The sequence below is a fragment of the Symphalangus syndactylus genome, chromosome 15 (genome assembly GCF_028878055.3).
Source record: "Symphalangus syndactylus isolate Jambi chromosome 15, NHGRI_mSymSyn1-v2.1_pri, whole genome shotgun sequence".
NCBI classification, from domain to species: Eukaryota; Metazoa; Chordata; class Mammalia; order Primates; family Hylobatidae; genus Symphalangus; species Symphalangus syndactylus.
Genome location: NC_072437.2, coordinates 68,275,015 through 68,298,940, shown reverse-complemented (window position 1 = coordinate 68,298,940; position 23,926 = coordinate 68,275,015). Strand labels below are relative to the sequence as shown.

The window sequence follows — 23,926 nt, the reverse complement described above, 5'->3', positions numbered from 1 at the left end:
TATTCAGTAAAATGGGGGAGAACACTAGAAGTGCTGCAAGGCAAAGGAGTGAGGGTTGCTTTCCCTCCCTGGAGCCTCCAAACTCTGTCTCATCCACAAAGACTACTTTGATCTCATCTCTTTCAAGGAAGTACCAAGTGGGAAACCAAATATCGGGCTTTACAAAGCACATTTGAGTTAATGTTTGGCAGGGGATATCTGGATCCAAGGGCAGCTCACAGAGTGGGCCTCACTGACAAGGTGTGGGCCATGACTCAGATTCCTGGGTGTACTGACCCTCTTGGGGCAGGTCACACGTTCCCTGGCCACTCCCTCTTTTCCTGCATGCTGGCCATGGCGAAATCACCACTGGGCACTATAAGAAGCCCCTGGGCTCTGTGCAGAGCCGGTGGCTCCAGCTAAGATGACAAGATGAGGCCCGGCCTCTCATTTCTCCTAGCCCTTCTGTTCTTCCTTGGCCAAGCTGCAGGGGATTTGGGGGATGTGGGACCTCCAATTCCTAGCCCCGGCTTCAGCTCTTTCCCAGGTGTTGACTCCAGCTCCAGCTCCAGGTCGGGCTCCAGCTCCAGCCGCAGCTCAGGCAGCGGAGGTTCTGTGTCCCAGGTGAGGAGGCCCTAGAATCTGAATAAGCTGCATTCATTCCCTTCCTCTTGCTTTTGAGTACCTGAATACAATTTCATGGATGGCTAGACCTGGGCACTCTAAAAGATTTACCACTCATTTTGTTAACTATAGGTGCCCTGGAAATGAATTAAAGCCTCAGTAAAATAATTAAATTGTTAGCAAGAGAGACAACATTTCAGCTCTCCAGCTGGGACTTTTGAGAATATCTGTGCTTTAGAGGAATTCTCAAATCTGGCTGCACATTAGGATGGGTGGGCAGGGGGACTCTAAAAGTACAGATGCCTGGGTTCTGTACTTAAAAAAATCCTGCATAGCTGTATACAAATCAAATATTTTAAAAAACCTCTCCCCAGGTGATTCTAATATACAGTCCAAGATAGGAACTGTTAGGGAAAGACTCTGTGAGTTGCAGCTCTGGGAAAGTTTGTCCAGTTGTTTTGCTGCCTGGCAGGGTCCCGGAATGGTGAACAGTAGCCCTCGAGGGAGTGAGAGCCGCGGTGCCCTAGTTGAAGCCCTGACCATTTCTCTTGGCCTGGTTTATAAAGATGGGTGTCAGAAATAAGAGGGGAGTTACTGGTCTTTAGCAAAGTGTTATTACAAGTGGACATTTGCCTAGGGGAGTGTTTACTCTTTGCAGTCTTCTTTACAGGGAATCTTCAGGGCCATTTCCAGCTCCAAACAACAGTAGCAACAAACAAACAAAACCAAAAGTCATGCATTACAACGAGGCTGGTACAGCTAGGCTAAGTGTATTACTAAGAAGCAATTATTCGTTTCACTCTGGGCCTTTCTGCGGGAACCCCACTCGGCAAACCTCCTAGGCTATGCTTGCTAAGGTATAACTTGGGGTGGGGGAGTCTTATCTGGGCCAAAGCTTCTCTCTCTAAGCCTCTAGGATCTTTCCTCACAGGTCAGGTAGCTGCTTACATTATCATGCCTGAATGGAAGGGCAAATGGGAGAAGGGAGAGGAAAAGGCTTTTATTTGTTTATTTTGACCATCAGAAATTACAGATATTAAAAATGTAATAATTAACAAATGGTTTGGATAGGGCCTAGATAGAAACAGCAGCAATAACATTTACTGTGTGTCTTATAAATTCCAGGACTAGGTTAAGTGCATAATATATATCTTTTTGTTGTTGTTGTTGTTTGTTTGTTTGTTTTTTGAGACAGAGTCTCATTCTCTCACCCAGGCTGGAGTGCAGTGGCACGATCTCGGCTCACTGCAACCTCTGCCTACTGGGTTCAAGCAATTGTCCCGCCTCAGCCTCCTGAGTAGCTGGGACTACAGGCGCCCGCCACCAAGCCCGGCTAATTTTTGTATTTTTAGTAGAGATGGAGTTTCATCATGTTGGTCAGGCTGGTCTCGAACTCCTGACCTCATGATCTGCCTGCCTCAGCCTCCCAAAGTGCTGGGATTACAGGCATGAGCCACCGCACCTGGCCTATATTATCTTATTTAACCCCAAGAGGTAGGTAAAATTAATAGTCCCATTTTAGAGATGTGAAAACTGAGGCTTATCAAGGTGAAGTCATTAATTTTAAGTCACTAAGCTAGCAAGTTATATAGCTCAAAATTAGTCTGTCCATTCTCTTCACCATGTCTGTACATATAGGTTTCTATATTTCCAAGGAGTGTAGATGAAAATTGCTTATTTTTTAGAGGAGGGAGGCTTGGGAATCATAAGTAGGCACAAGGATTTTTTGCAGTCAGAAATCAGATGCGTAATTTTATTCTGTGATACTCAATGATTTCTGGGGATGATCAGAATTGGCTAGCACTCTTTTTTGGACTGAAGTTAACAATAATAATTTGTTATGAAGCTCCATCACTAGTCAGAAACCAGCATTTGGGTAAGATTATCAGCTATAGTAATAGAAAATAAAATATAGATAAAGAAACAGAGAAATCCAGAATGCCTATTGTCTGGTAAAAGACAAATATTTAAAAGCAGATGAGACATGGTAGTTAAATTGGACTTACAGGTTTTAATTTTCCTTTTTACTTATCTCTCCCTGGTGAGTCAGTATCACAACTCCAACTTTTTTTTATAGTGGACTAAGAGTCAATTTCACTATCAACCTGATTTTCTGGGGCTGGCTGTCAGCTTGATGAGCTCTTTGGAAGGTGGTAGAAAACCCTTTTATAACTGTCATTGAGTAAGTTCCAAACATATCATTTTCTGTACTTTGAAAATGTTGAGTACCATTATTTTATACCTTGAATCTTTGCTGACACTTAGCCTTGGCTACTAATTAGAGCCAATTGCAACCTTAAATCACCTTAAATGTGAGTTGCACCTTCTGCTGTGAGCACTCAGAGTACTCTCTGCCTCAGACATCTCCCTCCTGAGGAGGGGCCTCTGCAGGGTCCTCAATTCACAAGACTAGGAAAAGGCTCAATGCTCCGCTCCACAGAGTAACTGGTATAGTTGGAACTGCAACGAGTCACGTGTTTTGTTGTCATCAGGCTACGAGGCTGGTTTGAAAAAACAAGTAGGGCTTTCAGAGTGACAGTGGGCCTGATTCCTGGGCAGAAATTGAGTCTTAATCGTCTCCCTAAAGCCAGAGCCTGGCATAGTGTAGACATCAGTAAATGTTAATTGAACACATGCTTAGGGAAAACCTACCAATATAAGGTGTCTTGTGGGGTACTCAGGGTCCTATTTGCCCTACACAAGGGGAATCGCATATTCTTCCAAAGGCCAAGGGGACAAGCGCTTGTCTTTGTCTCCCATCCCCCATGCTTCATTCATGTAGAGTTTGGGCATTCACCGCAGAGAGAGACTCATCACCATTAGCTTCATTTTCTTTGAATGCGAGGAGCAGAAATATCTCTAATGGGAGACACTGATCAAACTTATGGACCATTTTGATGTCAGCTGAGCATGCTGGGCTGATGATAAGCAGGATGGAAGCTGGGGGAGTCCACAGCATTGGGTCAGAGATGTTCAATAGAAACCGATGGAATGGCTGTCAGCAGGGCTCATAATTATTTGTCTGTCTTTCAAGTGAACTTCAGGACTAAAAGTTGTTAGCTAGTGGTTCCTAGTTGACTGTCTAGAGATTGCTTAATGATATCCACTGTTTTCTGAGTTGGCAGAGTTTTTCGGAGAACCTTGAGAATGGCCCAACCCTGTTTGTGCAGCTAATTAAACTCCCCTTGTTAAAATGCAATGCAAGATTTTTTTTTTTTTTGCTAGACAATTATTATAATAAGCTATTTCTTCAAAAGTCCTTGATATGTCGGTCTTTTCTGTAAAAGCCTTGGCATGCTTGAGTTGGAGTCTTTCTATCTTTGGAGAAATGAGTAAAGCTAGTTTCAAGGGAAGCTGGCCTCTCTGATAGGTTCCTGGTGTATCTTACCCAGTCTTTATTAATCTCTGGCAAAGACCCTTCCCCTATTCAAACCCTGCTGTCCACCCCTATGTTCGACATAAATCTGCTTGTGTCTCCTCCCTACTCCTGAACTGTTTCCCATGTGGGGATGTGATTGGAAAAGAAAATTGAGGCCAAGGTAATAAATTTTGACTAAACACATAAACAAAAAATATGATTGGATACACACACATATTTTTTTCTTCTCATCTTGAAACTTAAATTAAATTAAAAACAACTTAGATGAAAAAGCCTTGATTGGCCCCGAGGCCAGTGATAAAATAAGTCTTCATTATAGAAGCATCTAGACCCAGCTTGTTCAGGCATCATGGAGGTTGGTGGCCATTAAATGCACAGGACACATGACACCACCTGCAGCTGGCTGACCTGAACTTTGAGAGACATGGCCAGAGTCTCTTCTAGCTCTGAAGACCATTGCTGTCTCCTTAGAGGTTTCATAAAAAGTCCCTTCAGGCTGATGTTCCACAGGTGAGATTTGGGTTGGCTTTCAGATGAGATCATTAAAAGGCACAGCAAATTGGCTGCCAAGGGTTACTCTGTAAGGCAACAATAGCAATAAAAAAATGTTAATTGTGCTGGGATCCTCTTGGGGAAGTTCAAAGGGGACAAAAGAAAAACAGGATCTTTCAAATGTGTCATTTAAAAATATGCAGTGGCACTGAAGTGTGAGTCTGAATATCTTAAACATAAAATATTTTAAAATGACTTTTTCTGCAAATGGTAAGCTGGAAAAAAAACTTTTATTAAAAGAATTGCACAAAAACTTCAAGCTCATATGCTATTCAGTTTCTAACAAATGGCTGGTTCCCATTTTGAAGGATGTTAATTTGCAATTTCCCAGGCAATGAGAGGATATGAATTTTCATCATGTATTTTCACTGTAGCCCACATCCTTGGTGATTCCCTCATTCTGATGAAAAGGAATTGGATTGGGTTGGGTTGAAGGTGAGAAAGAGAAAATGAGCAGTAGAAGGAAAGAGAATGTGACATTTTCTGATCACCTACTCTGTGCCAGGGACTTGGCTCACATTACTCCGTTAATACTGAGGACAACCCTGCGAAGTAGGTTATCTCTATTTTACAGATGAAGGAACTAAGAATTAAGGAGGTTTCACATCTAGCAAGTGCTAGAATTGAAATTCAAACTTAGCACTCTCATAGCTTCTTTATTTCCCTTTCCTTGCATAGAGATAGGAATAATCTCCTTTAAGACTCCAGAATGGCCGGGCGCTGTGGCTCACGGCTGTAATCCAGCACTTTGGGAGGCCGAGGTGGGTGGATCACGAGGTCAGGAGATCGAGACCACACTGGCTAACACGGTGAAACCCCGTCTCTACTAAAAATACAAAAAATTAGCCGGGCGTGGTGGCGGGCGCCTGTAGTCCCAGCTACTCCGGAGGCTGAGGTAGGAACATGGAGTGAACTTGGGCGGCGGAGCTTGCAGTGAGCTGAGATTGCGCCACTGCACTCCAGTCTGGGTGACAGAGTGAGACTCCATCTCAAAAAAAAAAAAGGGCTCCAGAATGGAGAATCTTCCTTTGGGTAAAGTCTGCTGGCATAGTGGTCTGCTGATGTGGCTAAACACTGGTTGGTCCCCACCTGTGAAAACAAAGCTGTTTTAGCTTGTTTCTGTGATTCTATTCATTTATGTATTGGACTCCACTTACTTGCCCGTAAGTACTCTCGACAAGCCAATTTCTGTCACTCCAGTTGCCAAAAGCTCAGATTCCAGCTTGTTACTGATGTTCAACTTGTTGTTATTTACAGTTGTTTTCCAATTTCAACGGCTCCGTGGATGACCGTGGGACCTGCCAGTGCTCTGTTTCCTTGCCAGACACCACCTTTCCCGTGGACAGAATGGAACGCTTGGAATTCACAGCTCATGTTCTTTCTCAGAAGTTTGAGAAAGAGCTTTCTAAAGTAAGCATTTTCTTTTCAAACAATATCTTGATAAAGAGAAACAAAACAAAACGTGTTTTAATTTAGGATTTTATAAGCAACAATTCTTCACTGTATCAAAGACATCATGTTTTTATTCTATGGTGATTTTAGTATTTATTTTATAGGACACCAATGGAGTTCTTATTAAGGCAGGGAAAATGAGAGCACAGGAAGAAAGGGGGGTTCAGATTGTTCACGCCGTGGATAAACTCACTATAGTATTGTGGTACTTACACAGTTGGAAAGAAGCCTTGAGCTCTCCTTGCAAACCCCAACCTGCAATTTTTATTTTGTTTTGATGCTGCTTCTTCCTTTTGGTCTTCTAGATCTTTCCTCAAGGTTTGCTTTCTTTTCTTTCTTCTCCTCCTCTATCCCCTTTAGTTCTGTTCTATCTCCCTTCTCTTTTTCCTTTTCTTCTATTTCTATGCCATTCCTGCATCCTTAAGTTTCTTATTTCTCTTGCCTCAATCCTTGCCCTTATTCATCCCTTCTAATCTCTCTTTTCCTTTCCTGGTTAATTCTTTTTTGGGGGGACATTTTTGGGTATTTTCTTACTTTTAGATGACCTTTTTTTCCCTCCTTCTTTTCCTCTTCCTCCACTTCCACTCCTTCAAATCCTCTCCCTCTCATCCTCCTCCCTCCCTCTCTCTTTCCTTTAACCCTTTTTTGTCTTTACAAATTGCTCACTTCCTTCTCTCCCTCACTCTCTTTGTTGGGACAATAAGTTGTAGTCTCTCTTTTTTTTTTGTATTTTCTCCAAGTGAAGCCCAAGGTTGTAGTCTCTTTATTTTGAATCTTAATTTTTTTTGGTGTATAGTAGGTGTATATATTAATGTACATGAGATACCCTGAGACAAGCATACAATGCATACTAATCACATCATGGAAAATGGAGTGTCCATCCCCTCAAGCATGTATCCTTTGTGTTACAAACCATCCAATTAGACTCTTTTACTTATTTTAAAAAGTACAATGCAATTATTATGGACTATAGTCACCCTGTTGTGCTCTTGAATACTAGGCCTTATTTATTCTTTCTAACTACTTTTATTTTTTACCCTTTAACCATCCCCACTTCCATCCTCACCTTCCATCTCTCTTTCTTGATGGTTATCTTCTATTGTCTCAGCAGGAACATTACATTTGATGTGTCCAATATTAGACAAAAATTGAAGGCTTCCCTGGGAATTTGAATCAAGACTAATCGGTTTCTCAGCCTTGGTAAAGACACTGACTTGAACTCTGATTACCGTTTTTTTCTTTAGCCAGAGGAAGTTATCTTAAAGGATTTGCCTTTCTCTGGGCTGGCTGGAGCAATGTGACTTGGCGTTCTAGTTTTGACCCCTTCCATCTTTTCAGCCCAAGTTAAAAATCAATTAGAAAAGTTCCTGTTTTCTGCGCAGGTGAAGTCCAAGCTAGGCTATAATCACATTATGCATTATTTAATACAACTCCATTAATTTATAAGGAGCTCTGGCTTTACTGCAAGATTCAGAATAAGTTTTCCTAAGAAATTTAAGCTTTGCCACCTCAACATCCAACATAGTTATCCTTTAAAACAAAAATTCTGATGAGTCTGAGACCATACTTTCAGCCTGAATTGGTAGATAAATATTCTAAGTTTAAATGAGTGTCCAGGAAAATGTGTTTGACTACTCTAGAAACCTAGCTGCTTAAGAAATAAAATGTCCTTGAATTAATCAGCGGAAAAGGCACAGCACTAAATTATAAATTCTAACCATTAATATTCATAGCCTTATTCCAGCATAATCAAGTACAGATAAGAAGTTATGCATAAAAACATAACAAGTAGAGGAAAATCCTAGGTAAAAATCTTTTCAGTTAGAGTCATTTGCTTTGAAATAGTGGAGACTACTGATTTACATGTTGTCTTTGCTGGCAGCAGTGTGAAGGGCAGTTTGAAACCTTATGCGCTCCAGGGAGAGTATGTGGCTTGCCAGGCTTGTGAATATGGGATATTTAATTCCAATACTGTACGGGGGGCTGGTAACATCTGCTTTGCTAATGACAGGTAGGGAGGAAGTGCAGAATAGGCGGGAAAGTTTTAGTTCTGAATGTGTTGGTGGCTGCTCTGATCCCAAAAAAACTGTGATTGTGGCCTAAGAAAAAAGTTTTTCTGCTAGCTAGGATTTATATAATCGATTTAGTGTGACAGGTGATAATAACAACAATAATAGTAGCAGTTTGTTTGTGCTTTTTCAAATGCTTCCAGTTCTATTCTCCTCTCAAGAACCCTTTAAGGCAGATAGGCCAGGTGTTGTCTCTCCCATTTTAGAGACAGAAGAAAAACTGCAGTTCATAAAGGTAAGGAGACTTGCCCAAAGTCATTCCTCTCTTGGCTGGTTAAGCCAGGTCAGAATTCGAGTCTTCAAAATCATCCCAACTCTCTTTCCTCTTGGCCATGCTGTTAACATCCTCCAAGGTAGGCCCAGGAAGAGATGCAGTAGTAATGCCTTCGAATGCAAAGTTATCTCTTTAGCTGAGGGCTTTCGAATTTCCAAGTGAATTATTACAGCTGTCCCTAGGTTGCCTTGAAAATCATCATTTATCCGGGGGCCTGGGAGAATGCCCGTTTACGAAAGGCCAGTAGAAAAGGTTTTTGACTGCCTTACATTGATTCATTATCTGTCAGTACACAGAGAAGACAGGGAGCTGCCTCTGCATAAGATGCTGAAAGCATTTTATACTTTTCTGTTGTTTACGATACGTCCTTTTGTGACTACACTTAGGAAAGGGATGGCACAAAAGGCAGCTCAGGATTTTCTCTTTCTCTGGAGGCTTATGGTCTTTGGCATAAGTTATTTAATATGACACATTTGCTAGTAGATCCTCATGCACGGGAAGGTTGACGCAGCCTAGAAGACATTAAGGCGACCCATAGAGAAATAACATTGATTGAGCCATATTTTGTGTAGTGAAATATAATAAATTAAAAGGTCAGATTGGAAAATGCTGAAATTACTGTTTCTCTATTAATTTCTATAATTCATAGGGCCTCCATTAGCTAGGCACTTAATGTACATTAGCTCTAGTCTTTATGATAATCTTGTAAGCTCGATATCATTACCCCCAGTTTACAGGAAATTAAGGGTTAGAGAAATTAAGTGATTTGCCCACTAAGTACTGAAGTTAGATTTGAGTCTAGTTGGGTCTAGCTCCAAAGTACTTTATATGTCTTTACAATCACTCCAGGCTCAATGAACCCTGTTACATTTACTTTGAAACATATATTGAAAATAGTAGTATGTTGCAAAGAAAACATACTTATTTCTAATAGTCTGGCCATAGTTATAATCACAGGTTTTGAGAGACTGGCAGAAACATGAACCAGATTAATTCTTTAGCTTACTAGCACTACACCCTTATTTAGTAAAAGACAGCATTAATTATAAGGAACAATAACAAGTACCCCTAAACCAACCCTCACACAAATCTTATTCCTCATCAATGATACAGTATGTGCATAACAAGCAAAATAAAATGGCAACTGTGAATGTTAGACTGGTGGCTTAAAGGCTCAGCTGAAACATAGATGAGCCGTCTAGTGCTCAGACTTGTCGTGATGAGGAGCTTCGAGGTAAAGATGTTGACACAGGACGTGTGCTGTCAAGGCTAGACCCATATTCTTGATAGAATGTTTAGCAGTGTCCCTGGTCTTTAGATGCCAATAGCACTCGCCCACCCCCCAGTTATGAGAACCAGGACAAAATCACCACCACTACCACCCTCCCTCCATTTAGAACCACTGTTTTAGATCAAAATACAGCCATAGGTCAGCTAAAGACAGGGACATATTCTGATAAATGCATCGTTAGGTGATTTTAACATTGGTGAACATCATTGTATACTTACACAAACCTAGAGGGTGTAGCCAACTACTCACTCAGGCTATATGATATAGCCTATTGCCAGGCTACAAACCTGTACAGCCTGTGACTGTACTGAATACTGTAGGCAATTATAATACAATGGTAAGTTTTTGTGTGTGCATATATATCTAAACATAGAAAAGGTACAGTAAAAATATGATATTTATAATCTTATGGGACCACTGTCATATATGCGGTCTGTCATTGACAAAAATGTTATGCAGCAAATGACTGTATTTTCTAGAAGAAGAAAAAAATGCAGAAAGTGCCCCAAGTGCCAGGGATGTGGGACTGGAGGCTCCCAGGCAGGCTGGGCTGCCTCTCCCAAGACTGCACCTCCCAGGAGGAGCTGGCATGTGGTCAGCATTGTCCATGCATTCCCAAAGCTACAGATTCATATATGTGAAAAGTTCATATGAATTATTTACTTAAATTAGTAAAGCTCACACTCTGAAGTCTTTCTGGCCCGTCCCCAAGCTCTTTTGTGTCTTCTCTAACTCCATGGATGATTGCCATTTTCCTGAACACCACTGAGCGTCCTTTAAGCGTCAGCTGAAGAACCTTGAGTTTTTTTCCTCACATGGATCTTTACAGACCGTTCATTTCATCTGCACCAGGGCAGGCACACCACACATTTTTATAGGTAACAAACTCCAGAATATGCCTTGCTTTTTTTGTGAGAATCTAGGAGAACCACATTTTATTTAGCAGAGATGACAGTTGAATCACTCATTTTTGTAGAACAACAGCTGCGATGTGCCACCAAAATGTTCCAGAGAAGCTGAGGGTGTTTCATTTGTTCCAAGAGCTGGCAAGGCCAAATGCCAACAAGCATATTTATTTCTCAAACTTCCATTTCTGTAATGGATTGGCACTTTATTTATTTATTTTTATCATAGTCAAGGTTTTATGCCTGAGTTTTGTAGACACTGGAACCTGGCAGCCCTATATCTGCAGTGCACTTCTGAGGGGGACTTGTTAGGTTTTATATATAGTGAGCCCTCCATAGCCCTAGTTCTGCATCTGCAGATATAACCAAACTCAGATTGAAAAACTTCACGGAAAAAACTAATAAAAATAACCATGTAACAACAGAAATTATACAAATAAAAAACAATACAACGATTTATATAGCATTTACATTGTTTTAGGTATTATAAGTAATCTAGGCTTGATTTAAAGTATTTGGGAGGATGTGTGTAGATTGTAGGCAAATACTGTACCATTTTCTATCACAGTCTTAAGCATCCTTGGATTTTGTTATTCTTGAGAGGTTCTGAAACCAATCCACCATGGATACTAAGGGGTGGCTGTATATATGTTTTAACCTCCCTATCCACCAAAATATCACCAGCCTTGTCATCCTCCGAGTTATGGTACATTCAGTGGCAGTGAGCATCAGTTGCCCGAGGAGATACACTAGCAGTGCCAAGGACTGTTTTTTCAACTTTCATTAAAATCCTTTTTGCCTGAAGCCCTAGCCCTTTAGGTCTGTGGTCTGTGAGTCTACTTTAATTTGCACAATGGGGTTAAGTGGAAGGGCTGAAATGACAGAAGTTAGGATTGCTTTTGGTATGAGAAGGATTAGAGGCCGACATCTGGCTCTAAATTCATCCAGGCACTGTGGATCAGCTACTTGATATTAGTGTAGTTTTGGGAAAAGTATCACTTCTGTTCAAATTTTTAAAAAGCATATAAAGCCAGCAACTTTTAATGAGCAGGTCCTTAAAAAAGCCATGGCATTTTCTTTAGAGATCAGACACAGAAAGAACCACCAACTGTGTTTATTAAAATATCCATTTGGAGATTACAATTATACACTAAACTGCCAAGGGAATTTTTGGAAGTCTTTTAACTTAATAATCAGACATTCAAATATATGCAACAAATGTGTAATTTAAAGGTCTGATTGCAATAATCAGTTCTTGGAATAAATGTGGGTGCACTTAATGAAATGTGTACTCTACAGGGCACACACACTCTCATATTGTGTAGTAGGTTGGATCTTTATGCCACTTTGTAAAAGGCAGAGGGGATCAAAACTAATTGTATATGGTGATCAAAGAAGGAATTCGGCATAGTGCATTTCTCCCTTTTCCAGAAAATACTTGGATTTAGAGCCATGTTTCTAAATGGAAGGAGGGTGGTGTTGGCGGTGGCAATGATTTTGTCCCCAGGGAACATTTAGCAATGCCCAGAGACATTTTTGGTTATCATAACTGGGGAGAGGTTGGATGCAACTGGTATGAAGAAGGCAGGGATGCTGCTTAATATTGTGTAATTCACAGCACAACGCCCACAAGAAATGACAATCCAGTCCCAAATGCTAACAGTGCTGAGGTTTAGAAACAATTAGAGTAAGTGTGTTGAAGGGAGGAGAGATGGCAAGAGACTGTGATACAAACCAGTTTAGTTTGGGGAGCTAATGTCTTCAAACACTAAAATAGAGATTAAGAAAGAAGGGTTCAATATCACCTGATCATTAGAGAAATGCAAATCGAAGCCACAGTAAGATACCATCTCACACCAGTCCAGAATGGCTATCATTAAAAAGTAAAAAAATAACAGATGCTGGTGAGGTGGCAGAGGAAAGGGAACATTTATACACTGTTGGTGGGAGTGTAAATTAGTTCAGCCATTGTGGAAAGCAGTGTGGTGACTCGAAGAACTAAAAAGAACTATTATTCAACCTAGCAATCCCTTTACTGGGTATATACCCAAAGGAATATAAATTGTTCTACCATAAAGATACATGGGCGTGTATGTTCATTGCAGTACTATTCACAATAGCAAAGACATGAAATCAACCTAAATGCTCATCAATGGTACACTGGATAAAGAAAATATGGGCCATATACACCACAGAATACTTTGCAACCATAAGAAAGAAGGAGATCATGTTCTTTGTAGGAACATGGATGGAGCTGGAAGCCATTCTCCTAAGCAAATTAACACAGCAACAGAAAACCAAATACCACATGTTCTCACATATAAATGAGAGCTAAATGATGAGAACACATGGACACAAAGAGGAGAACAACAGAAGCCTACTTGAGGGTGGAGGGTGAAAGGAGGGAGAGGAACAACAACAAAAAATCTATTGGGTACTAGGCTTAGTATCTGGGAGACAAGATAATCCGTACAACAAACCCCCATGACATGAGTTTACCTATATAACAAACCTGGGTATGTACCCCTGAACCTAAAAGCTTTTTAAAAAATGGAGATTAAAATATACCTGCAAATGATGATGTTGAAGCAGAATTATTTTTAGTCTAGCAAAGTATAAAATCTACCTCCTTTCAATTGGAGTAATAAGTTCTTTGTATATGGATAGATTTAAAAAAATCTAGTTAAATATATTTTTGATCTATTTCTTTACAAAAAACAATGATTGGCAAGAATCAAATAGTTCTCAGCTCAAGGGCTCTGTAATGGAAGGAGATGGTGTGATACTACTCAGGGAATTGGCTTGAACCTTTTGATTTTCTTTCAGGTGAAGGAATATGTCCAATTAATCAGTGTGTATGAAAAGAAACTGTTAAATCTAACTGTCCGAATTGACATCATGGAGAAGGATACCATTTCTTACACTGAACTGGACTTCGAGCTGATCAAGGTAGAAGTGAAGGAGATGGAGAAACTGATCATACAGCTGAAGGAGAGTTTTGGTGGAAGCTCAAAAATTGTTGACCAGCTGGAGGTGGAGGTAAGGAGTGAACTCCCTTCTTGGTAAATTAATAATAAACTCCCTTCAGTGACTGTAAGCAAGTACTAGTACTAGGAAGTGAAACTCTCTCTTCCAACTTCTAATTCTCTACTGTCTCATGGCCACATGGCATATCACTATGTTCTGTTTTGGATAAGGGCCTGTGTTTGAATAGTAAGTTAAGCACATTGGGAATGTGCTGACAGGAGCAGATGTCTAATGGTCAGAATCCTGCCCCAGAATAAAATGCCCTTTCAACTTCTCTGAAAAGGAGCTGGCATAAAGCTGAACAACTGTTCATGGCCAAGCTATATGAGGTGTCTTCTCTGCACTAGATTTGTCCTCATGGAACTAGAAATCCACAATATACCTGACTGTGGTAAACTTGTTAGGTGTGTTTCTCCTTTTGAATAACCTGGAATCCTTCTCTACAAACTGGAAACCCCCTTTAAGAAATTTCTTGTATATTTCTGTAAAGCCTTTTAAGATCTATGGATAAAGACCATCACATTAACGTTATGGTCGGGTAATTTATATCAACAAAAATTTACTAGCACAGTCATGACATGGGCTGTAATTGAGAATTCCAGTTACATATTTTAGAATTTAAGCTTTCTCTGGCCCTCACCATTCATTAGAATCTTAATTATAATACAACATGAGTAAACACAAGTTTATAGGGGAAGGTTATTAAAAATGAACTTTAATGGACATTTGTGGATGCTGAGAATGAGCTTGGGCTCTATTATTAAAGCTGTTAAAATCTTTGCCATTTTCTTCTTGTCACACACATCTGCTTGAGATCTGACAGGCATTCACGCTAAACCACAAAACGTATTCTTCCAAATGAAACCATTCAGAAGAATCTCTGGTGTATTCTCTGGCAATGTTTCACTAAGTGACAAATTCAGCCCTGGAATGTTTATGAAAGAAATTGCACCATAATATAAAGTCACTCTGAATTTTTATTTCCTTAGATAAGGAATATGACTCTTCTGGTAGAGAAGCTTGAGACACTAGACAAAAACAATGTCCTTGCCATTCGCCGAGAAATCGTGGCTCTTAAGACCAAGCTGAAAGAGTGTGAGGCCTCTAAAGATCAAAACACCTCTGTCGTCCACCCTCCTCCCACTCCAGGTAAGCATGTCACTTTTTTTAACCACTTGTGCCAGACCCCATAAGGAGCTGTTAGTGGGGTGGGGAAGGGATTGGGGATTGCAATGGTGAAAGAAGAAGGTGGGTTTTTTTTTTTTTTTTTTTTTTTTTTTTTTTTTTTTCAGTTCTCAGTTTTCTCTTCCGTGTTTTAAAATTCCCTTCCTCCCAAGTATTCTACATGCTATCGTATTCTGGGTTTCACAGAGGAAGAGCACAAACAATGAGTTGATTTAAAGCAAAATCCACAAGTTACACGTATTCTCTTTGCATTTTCTAACAGGGAACAAAAATCTCTATGGTGATGGAGGCCCTATCAGGGGCCTCAGGGGAAAGCCTCTGGAATCTGTGTGTGGCATTCACTTTCCTGTGGATTTAAGGGCTGATAGGCTCACTTATCTGATGAGCTGGGTTTATGCCTTCGATGCTCCCATCTTCTCTCTCTCCTCCTGTTTCTCTTTTTCTTTTTTCTTCCTATAAATACATGCGAAGCACCTGCTATATTGTGTGTCCTGAGATTCAGTGAGGATTAAAGGAATGACCCCACGTATCATGCGCTTGTGGGTGTGTCTTGCCATTCCTCATGGATTGTGAGTTCTTGGAGTAGGGGTGGCATGTTAGTCTCTAATGAATTCTCATTGGGGTTAAGTACAGCACAGAGGTGGGTGTTCTGCAAATATACCCATGAACAGAGGCAGTGGAGTGTAGGGTACAAGAACATAGCTTTAGAATTCCAAAGACCTGAGCTTCTCAGCTAGGTGGCGGCAGCAAAAAGGATCCTTAATATCCTCATTTGTAAAATGGGAGAATAATAGTGCCTGCCTTGCAGGGTGGCTGTGGGGATTAATGAGTCAATGCTTGGGAAGCTTGGAACCTTATGATTGGCACTCACATGCTGGCAATGGATATTATTAATAATGTTGATAATTGAAGCGAAAGCCTTGCAACAAAACAAAAGCAGTGCCAGATCACTGTGCCCTGCAATGCATCCCTTCAGGTAAACTAAAGCCTCTCAGCCACAGTGTTCAGCCCCATCCTTTAGAGATACTGATGACACAGGGACCTTTTCTCTGCAGGTCCTGAGCATCTTAGCCTGAATGGGGGCTGTATCTTTTCATCAAATCATGCAACTCTTTTATTTTTATGAATTCCAATCCTCATACCTGCTTTCTTTTAGAAAGCAGAATCCAGAAACACTTCTGGATTCTTGTCAATGTAACTGATTTTTTAAGGCTTCAGTTATTAAATAGGTATAGCCATGGATATAAGCCTGTTGGTCTTGTTCAGGCAGATTTTTTTCCTCCCTCTACAAATAGGAGTCTGTTCTACTATGACAGGTGTCGTGTAATGGTCAGAATCCTGCCCCAGAACAGAATGGCCTTTCAACTTCTCCAGAAAAGAGGTGACATAAATTTGAACAACTGTTCAAATTTCTCAACCTGCAGAGGAGGTTTAGGGCAGAGAACATGGTCTGTCCTCTGTAATAAAGTAAGGCTAAATTTAGTCTGGGATTAATGGTGCAAAAATGTAGCAAATGAGAGCTGTTTCTGCTGGACCACAGAGGGCTCACTGAGGCAGAGGCTGAAGCAATGACAACTCCTGATAAGACCTGAACGAGCTCCCCAACACCCCTTGCAAATCCTCCTCATGATATAGATTTTTCTGGCACGATTTTCTATACATCCCTTAGAATGAGGACATTTGAGATAAAGGAATATTCAGGGCCATCTAACTTAGCCTCGTCTCGTCTCAGAGGAGAAGCCTTGGGTGCTAAGGACGCTGCTTTTCCCGAGGCCACACAAGTAGTTAATGACAGAGCAGAAGCTGCAAGGCAAGGGTCTTTGCTCCCTGGTCAGTTCAGGACCGAAGGTGTCAGGCAGCAGTAATCCAAGGACAATGGTGGGGAGAAAATGCATTGCTTAGTACCCAGAAAGAAAACAAGTGAGCCTGTTGGGTTGTTTTTGTTGGATTTTTTTTTTTTCCCAGAACTTTCCCCTAGGCCCTCACACTTAGACTTCTGTGATCCATCCTAGCCCAGCTGTGTTGTTTAAGCAAATTGGATCCAGATTTTTACTCACTTTCCCACAACCTTGGCTGTACCTGAATCCCTGCCAAGCCACTTGGCTCTCTTCCAGCTTTGTTCATATTATATTTATGATGTTTATATTAAACTGACTTTTGGTCATGTTTTTAAATCAATTTCTTTCACTTGTTCTCTTTCTGTTTGGATTGGTTGATAATGCAGAATTGGAAAATCCCCAAGCCCCACAAACTTGTGAGCCTGTGGAGACTTTAATTAAAGTTATTCCCTATTATGGGACTTTAAAATCTGGCCTGTCTGCTTTTTACACTGCAGAGTTGCACAGAATAAAAAGGACTATATGCAAGTCTCAGCTCTAAAGTAACTCTGCAGTCTCTGGGCCCCCTCCCTTATAGCTACAGTTTGCTAACCCAGTGGTCAGCTTGAACTTAGAACAAGTGAATGTATCCCAGGTTCAATAAAATCTGCTTCCTATTTGGTTTTTGCTACAAACAACATCCTTTTTCTGCCTCATTTCATAGAACTTTCTAATCTAAAATAATTGGCCTTCTACTCATTAACTTTTTTCCCTTAAAACTTCAGTCTGTCTCTGTTTTGCCTGTGAATCTAAATGACTGTATATAGGCCAAATGTGATCGGGTGCTCAGGGGTTGATCTCCAGTTTGCTTGGGGATGCAAGGTTCTATGCTGGTCCATAGTGATGCTCAGTAAGTAGTTGATGATTAAATGGGGTCTGAAAGAAATGGGGTGACCTGCTAAAATCTCAAGCTTAGGGAAGAGCCACATGTTGAGCAGCATATATCCAACACTTCAGAGTCAATTTAGTCTTAATCATTTTATGAATATGATTGTTTTAATTGCCGAATTCTTATAAGTCAATCATATTCTCCTCCTGGCTCAAACAAAGTTCAGTTGCCCAGTTGAGAGTGCATTAATAGATCCAAGATTAATTTTCCTCTGCAGGCATGTAATTATTGGCTTTAAAAAATGCTGCTAACCATGATACTTTTAAAAAGCCAAGTCAGAATATTTTAAAGTCTCATGATTATGGCTTCCTCAGATATTTTCAGAGTACCGTGGTGCCATCTAATGAATTGCATGATGAAGAGAGTGCCAACCAAGGCTAAACGTGTATAGAGGGTTCCTCAAATTATGTTCCATGGAGTAAATACCAGGCTTTTTGAAAAGCCAGATATGTAGCAGGGTGGAAGGCTACTGTTTTATAAATAAGGGTAAGCTGAGTTTAGGTGATTTGATTAATCTTTCATTCCTTTATTCCACAAACATAATTTGGTGCCACTGTGTGGCTGGCCCTGTTCTGGGTACTGGGGTTACCAGCATGAGTAAAGAAACCTCCAGAAGCCACTATCTAGGAAATGAGACATCTAAACCTCCAGTTGTAACATGATGTGATTAGATTGAGAAATTTACCATTTACTGAGTAACATTTACATGTCTTCTCTGTATTTTTCGTAACTATTTTGCAGAGTTGGTATTATTTTTCTTCTGACATGAGGAAACTGAGGCTCAGAAGGTTAAGTAACTTGCTCAAGGATACACAACTACTATTGGAATCAGGCTTTGAATTAGAATCTGTCTAGTAGTATTTTCCATACTAGGCTGCCTTCCATAGATGCTCTAACAGAGAGGTGCACTGTGATTTCTGGAGTGAAAAGAAAATTCCAACAACTCACCTATCTGCTTAACACTAAATTATTTTTGCTTCCTTGCTAGTGGAGTAGGTAAAAGGGTACTTTTGCTCCTAATAGTTCTGTGCTGTGTGTTCTCTTCCACCAGAAAATGCAAAATGATTTAATGGTCTTTCAGAATTCTTGGATCATGATTGGGCAATGGGCTGTTGCCCAAGTGTCAGGGTGAAATTGGGATGGAAACTGGGTATGAAGTATGGAATGAAGTATGTCTAAGACCTTGACATGAAGGAAGGGGTTGGCAAGGAGTATGAGATAAGGGAGGGTAGTGAGAAGCTCAGTGAAGATGGGATGGGGGGATGGGGACTCTGAGGAACAGTGGGCACTGGACTGGCTGTCAGTTTCAGTATCGTGTCCAAGATGGTTTGCTGCCAGGAGTCGAGGAAGCCCGCCATAGTATTTTTCCTGGTCTGACATTGTTGTGGCCACATCTGTAGCATTGGCAGCAATGTTGAGTCCTCATCCCCATTTCCGCTTCCTTTCTACCATAGCCAGGACCCTAAAAATAGCCCTTTATCCTTACCCATAGAGGATAAACGGAGGATAACAAATGAACAGGAAAGTGTTTAGGAATGTTTGGGAGGTGAGAAAAACAAAGTTTCGTACATTTTAATATTTATACTGGGCAATTTGAATTTTCTGGTCAACTTATGAAATGATGAGCCACTATTACTATTAGTAGTAGTAACAATAGTAATAGTACTAATACTATTATACTAATAATAGTGCAATTAGTTTAATGGTAATAGCAGTAGTAATAGTGATTTTTTGAGAAGTTTATTTTGGTTCCTTCATGTCTAAAAATTTCCACATCTGGGGACAGAATAGTTTATCTTTAACCTCTTGATAGTGCTTGAATAAGTTATAGGCATCATAAATTTTCCTTAAATATTTTGTTGCTGTCAGTTTGGGATATTTTCTTTTCAGGAAGGCAAGATTCAATGAAGCAGACAATTCTTGTCTTCCAATCTGAAAGAAAAAAAAGTGACTTTCCTCAGAGTGAAATGTAGTTAAATAAATAAGTTCTCAGGAAGATACTTTAACTAGAAAATCCAGTTTGTAGCATATGGAAACTTGAACAGTTTTTGTTATCATTAAACTGAACACACTGCTAACTTTATTTTAATAATTCATGCATTGTTTCATAAACAAAAGCAAACAAGCATTCATCTGAGAGATCACTTTTAGTAGAAGAAATAATAATTTATAATTTTATTTATTATTTCTTCAGTGGAGAATAGTCTCTTGGCTGAACACACGTTGCTTTTTTATTTATGAAATGGCACATGAATTATTAAAATAAACCTGCGACTGTGTTCTGCTTAATGATATGCAAAATTATTTGAGGTTGGGTACAGAGTGGTTTCATTTCTCTACCTGTTGTATGGTTGGCTGGCTTTCTCACCAACTGCGGATTTATGACAGCATTTAAGGAGCACATATTTAATTCTGGGACCAAAAAGCCCCAGCAGATTGGAAAAATAAAAACAGAATTTCTAGTAATGGTTTCACCTTTGAGCGGTCCTTGGGTGAGGAGGATGGGGAGGGAAAGCATTTAGCAAGGAAAGGAATGGGTCTTTCCATATTGGACATAGCAGAGACCCAGAGACAAAGGCTTTGCTCCCCTTTCCCCGCCTCCATACTAATCTCAGGCAATTCTTTAGAGCTCTGCTTTTGGCTCCAGCTCACCTCATGTTCCTCAATGGCTCTCTGAGTCCCTGCAAGCATTTCAAGCCAGATCCAACAATTCAGGTTCTGCTCCTTTCCTGTCTCACCTGCTCTGCTCTGAGCAGCAGGACGAGGGAAAATGACCTCAAATATACTTGAAGTTGGGTTTTCTTTGTTATCCAATAAACCATCTCATGAGTTTTTTTGAGTGTTAGAAAATGTGTGTTCAACTCTTTGGATAGTTATTATAAAAATACTGGAGTAACTTTATTTTATTTTTATAGCTCATGAACTCCTGGGATGGCAGGCATTTCAGCGGGAGTACAATATGAAGGGTTGATCGCCCAGACTGAGTCATTTACCCAAGTGTTACAGGGAATGTAGATTCAGTGGACCAGTGAATCTTGTCCCACTTGATTGTACACATTGTGACAATGACAGTGTCTGGATGGAAAGATGAAATACTTGCATGTCATTCTATGGCACAATAGCATATGGGTTATGAACAGCAGGACTCACCTTGTAACTCTGCAGCAGGACGGTCACCAAGTGATTTATTGATGAGCTGTGCATTGGGTACAGAGCAGGCAATGTTGCCCCAGAATAACTTTATGGCTTCTCAAGGGTGAAATCCCACCATTATAGGACCATCTTTCTGGATCTATAAAATGCTATATTTAAAACGTCCTCTTCTGAGAATTGCTTAAAGCAGGATTGGTTACCTGGCATGGATGTGCAGCTGGGGGTCCCAAGGAAGGGGAGAATGAGGAAGCGCATGAAGCCTTGCCTGGGGAAACCTTCTCCCTCATCACTATTCTTTCTGGGGCTGACCCTAGTCAATAACATCTTGTGGATTTATAGAAATAGGGTAGGATTGTAGAATAATCTTGCTTTCTTGATTTTGCTATAAGAAAAACAAAATAAGATAATATTTGCAAAATGCTTTCTGATAGAAGGAAATATATTAAATTCACCAAGTCTCCCTTTCCTCTCTCTGGGCCTGCAAACTTTTAAAATATAATTCTTGCTGGTTTGATTATTCCTATTTTCCTAATTGAAAGCCCACCCATGGAAACAGAAGGTAGTTCTCTGTAGAGCTGACATTGGGTTTGCATTGAGACTGAATGCACTGAACTAAGAGGTTTGGCTCTTCTCCATCAGAACCACTGTTGTTATTGAACCTTGACAGAGGTTCAGTAGATTCCTTTGGTGCTTAGGATATTAAACTGTTTGTATCCTGTCATTCCTTTTCTCTAAAAATGCCTTTTTATTTTCTTGTTTGTATAGGGAGCTGTGGTCATGGTGGTGTGGTGAACATCAGCAAACCATCTGTGGTTCAGCTCAACTGGAGAGGGTTTTCTTATCAGTATGGTGCTTGGGGTAGGGATTACTCTCCGCAGCATCCAAACAAAGGACTGTATTGGGTGGCGCCATTGAATACAGATGGGAGACTGTTGGAGTATTACAGACTGTATAACACACTGGATGATTTGCTATTGTATATAAATGCTCGAGAGTTGCGGATCACCTATGGCCAAGGTAGTGGTACGGCAGTTTACAACAACAACATGTACATCAACATGTACAACACCGGGAATATTGCCAGAGTTAACCTGACCACCAACAGGATTGCTGTGACTCAAACTCTCCCTAATGCTGCCTATAATAACCGTTTTTCATATGCTAATGTTGCTTGGCAAGATATTGACTTTGCTGTGGATGAGAATGGATTGTGGGTTATTTATTCAACTGAAGCCAGCACTGGTAACATGGTGATTAGTAAACTCAATGACACCACACTTCAGGTGCTAAACACTTGGTATACCAAGCAGTATAAACCATCTGCTTCTAATGCCTTCATGGTATGTGGGGTTCTGTATGCCACCCGTACTATGAACACCAGAACAGAAGAGATTTTTTACTATTATGACACAAACACAGGGAAAGAGGGCAAACTAGACATTGTAATGCATAAGATGCGGGAAAAAGTGCAGAGCGTTAACTATAACCCTTTTGACCAGAAACTTTATGTCTATAACGATGGTTACCTTCTGAATTATGATCTTTCTGTCTTGCAGAAGCCCCAGTAAGCTGTTTAGGAGTTAGGGTGAAAGAGAAATAAAATGTTTGTTGAAAAAATAGTCTTCTCCACTTACTTAGATATCTGCAGTGATGTCTAAAAGTATGTTCGTTTTGCAGCAATGTTTAGGTGCGTAGTTCTACCACACTACAGAACTAGGACATTTGTCTTGATTTGGTGAGTTCTCTTGGGAATCATCTGCCTCTTCAGGCGCATTTTGCAATAAAGTCTGTCTAGGGTGGGATTGTCAGAGGTCTAGAGGCACTGTGGGCCTAGTGAAGCCTACTGAGAGGAGGCTTCACTAGAAGACTTAAATAAGGAATTAAGGAACTTAAGGCTCAGTATGGCGTCTAGGGATTCTTTGTACAGGAAATATTGCCCAATGACTAGCCCTCATCCATGTAGCACCACTAATTCTTCCATGCCTGGAAGAAACCTGGGGGCTTAGTTAGGTAGATTAATATCTGGAGCTCCTTGAGGGACCAAATCTCCAACTTATTTTTCCCCTCACTAGCACCTGGAATGATGCTTTGTGTGTAGCAGATAAGTAAATTTGGCATGCTTATATATTCTACACCTGTAAAGTGCTGAGTTTTATGGAGAGAGGCCTTTTTATGCATTAAATTGTACACGGCAAATAAATTCCAGAAGGATCTGCAGATGAGGCACATGCTTTTTCTTTTCTCTCATTGTCCACCTAACTAAAAGTCAGTAGAACCCTCTACCTCATAACTTCCTTCCAAAGGCAGCTCAGAAGATTAGAACCAGACTTACTAACCAATTCTCCCCCTTACCCCCTCTCTACTGCCTGCTTTAAAAAAATTAATAGTTTTCTATGGAACTGATCTAAGATTAGAAAAATTAATTTTCTTTGATTTCATTATGAACTTTTATTTACATGGCTCTAAGACTATAAGAAAATCTGATGGCAGCGACAAAGTGCTAGCATTTATTGTTATATAATAAAGACCTTGGAGCATATGTGCGACTTATGAGCATATCAGTTGTTGCACGTAATTTTTGCCTTTGTTTAAGCCTGGAACTTGTAAGAAAATGAAAATTTAATTTTTTTTTTCTAGGACAAGCTATAGAAAAGCTATTGAGAGTATCTAGTTAATTAGTGCAGTAGTTGGAAACCTTGCTGGTCTATGTGATGTGCTTCTGTGCTTTTGAATGACTTTATCATCTAGTCTTTGTCTGTTTTTCCTTTGATGTTCAAGTCCTAGTTTATAGGATTGGCTATTTAAATGCTTTACTCCCCCTTTTAAAATAAATGATTAAAATGTGCTTTGAAAAAAGTCATCTTTTGTTTTATTTACTTTTAATTTTTTTTTTTTTAAAGCTCTTAACCAGGGTAGTCCATATCTTGCTATGAGGTTCGGAGAATGGCTGCCTCTCAAACACTAGTACCGGGAGATTGCACACCTAACAACAGATCACATCAATAACTTTTATAGGAGTCCAAAGTTAGGCTGGCTCTTTCGTTTTTCTTTCCCTTTAAAATCCACTCTTTCTGGCAGCTTTTATTGTACATGACTGCCCTATTATCTTTTGGGATATGACCTTATGTACTTATTAATTTGCATGACTGATCTGATTATTTCCAATGCTAGACTACATTTGTGTGGCTTATGTTCCTTTTCCAATTGAGCTATTAACATGGATCAGAAGCCTCTGGATCTTCCCCAGACAGGAGGACTTGGGCAGAAAGC

General features: G+C 40.2%; 1 protein-coding gene across 4 annotated transcripts in view; it reads left to right on the top strand.

Annotated features, from left to right (window-relative positions):
- Nucleotides 1-23,512, top strand: part of OLFM4 (olfactomedin 4) — a 183,496-nt gene extending 159,984 nt beyond the window's left edge. For 3 of the 4 annotated variants that reach the window (XM_063618801.1, XM_055244731.2, XM_063618800.1), the window contains exons 2-5: nt 5,792-5,944; nt 13,352-13,564; nt 14,542-14,701; nt 21,422-23,512. In XM_063618801.1, the coding sequence (XP_063474871.1) occupies nt 5,882-5,944; nt 13,352-13,564; nt 14,542-14,701; nt 21,422-22,224 (1,239 nt within the window). In that variant the 5' untranslated portion in view covers nt 5,792-5,881 and the 3' untranslated portion in view covers nt 22,225-23,512. Of the gene's footprint in view, nt 1-390; nt 604-5,791; nt 5,945-13,351; nt 13,565-14,541; nt 14,702-21,421 lie in introns of those variants that run through there. The other variant, XM_055244730.2, reaches the window with a different exon arrangement.
- Nucleotides 23,513-23,926: the final 414 nt, after the last annotated feature.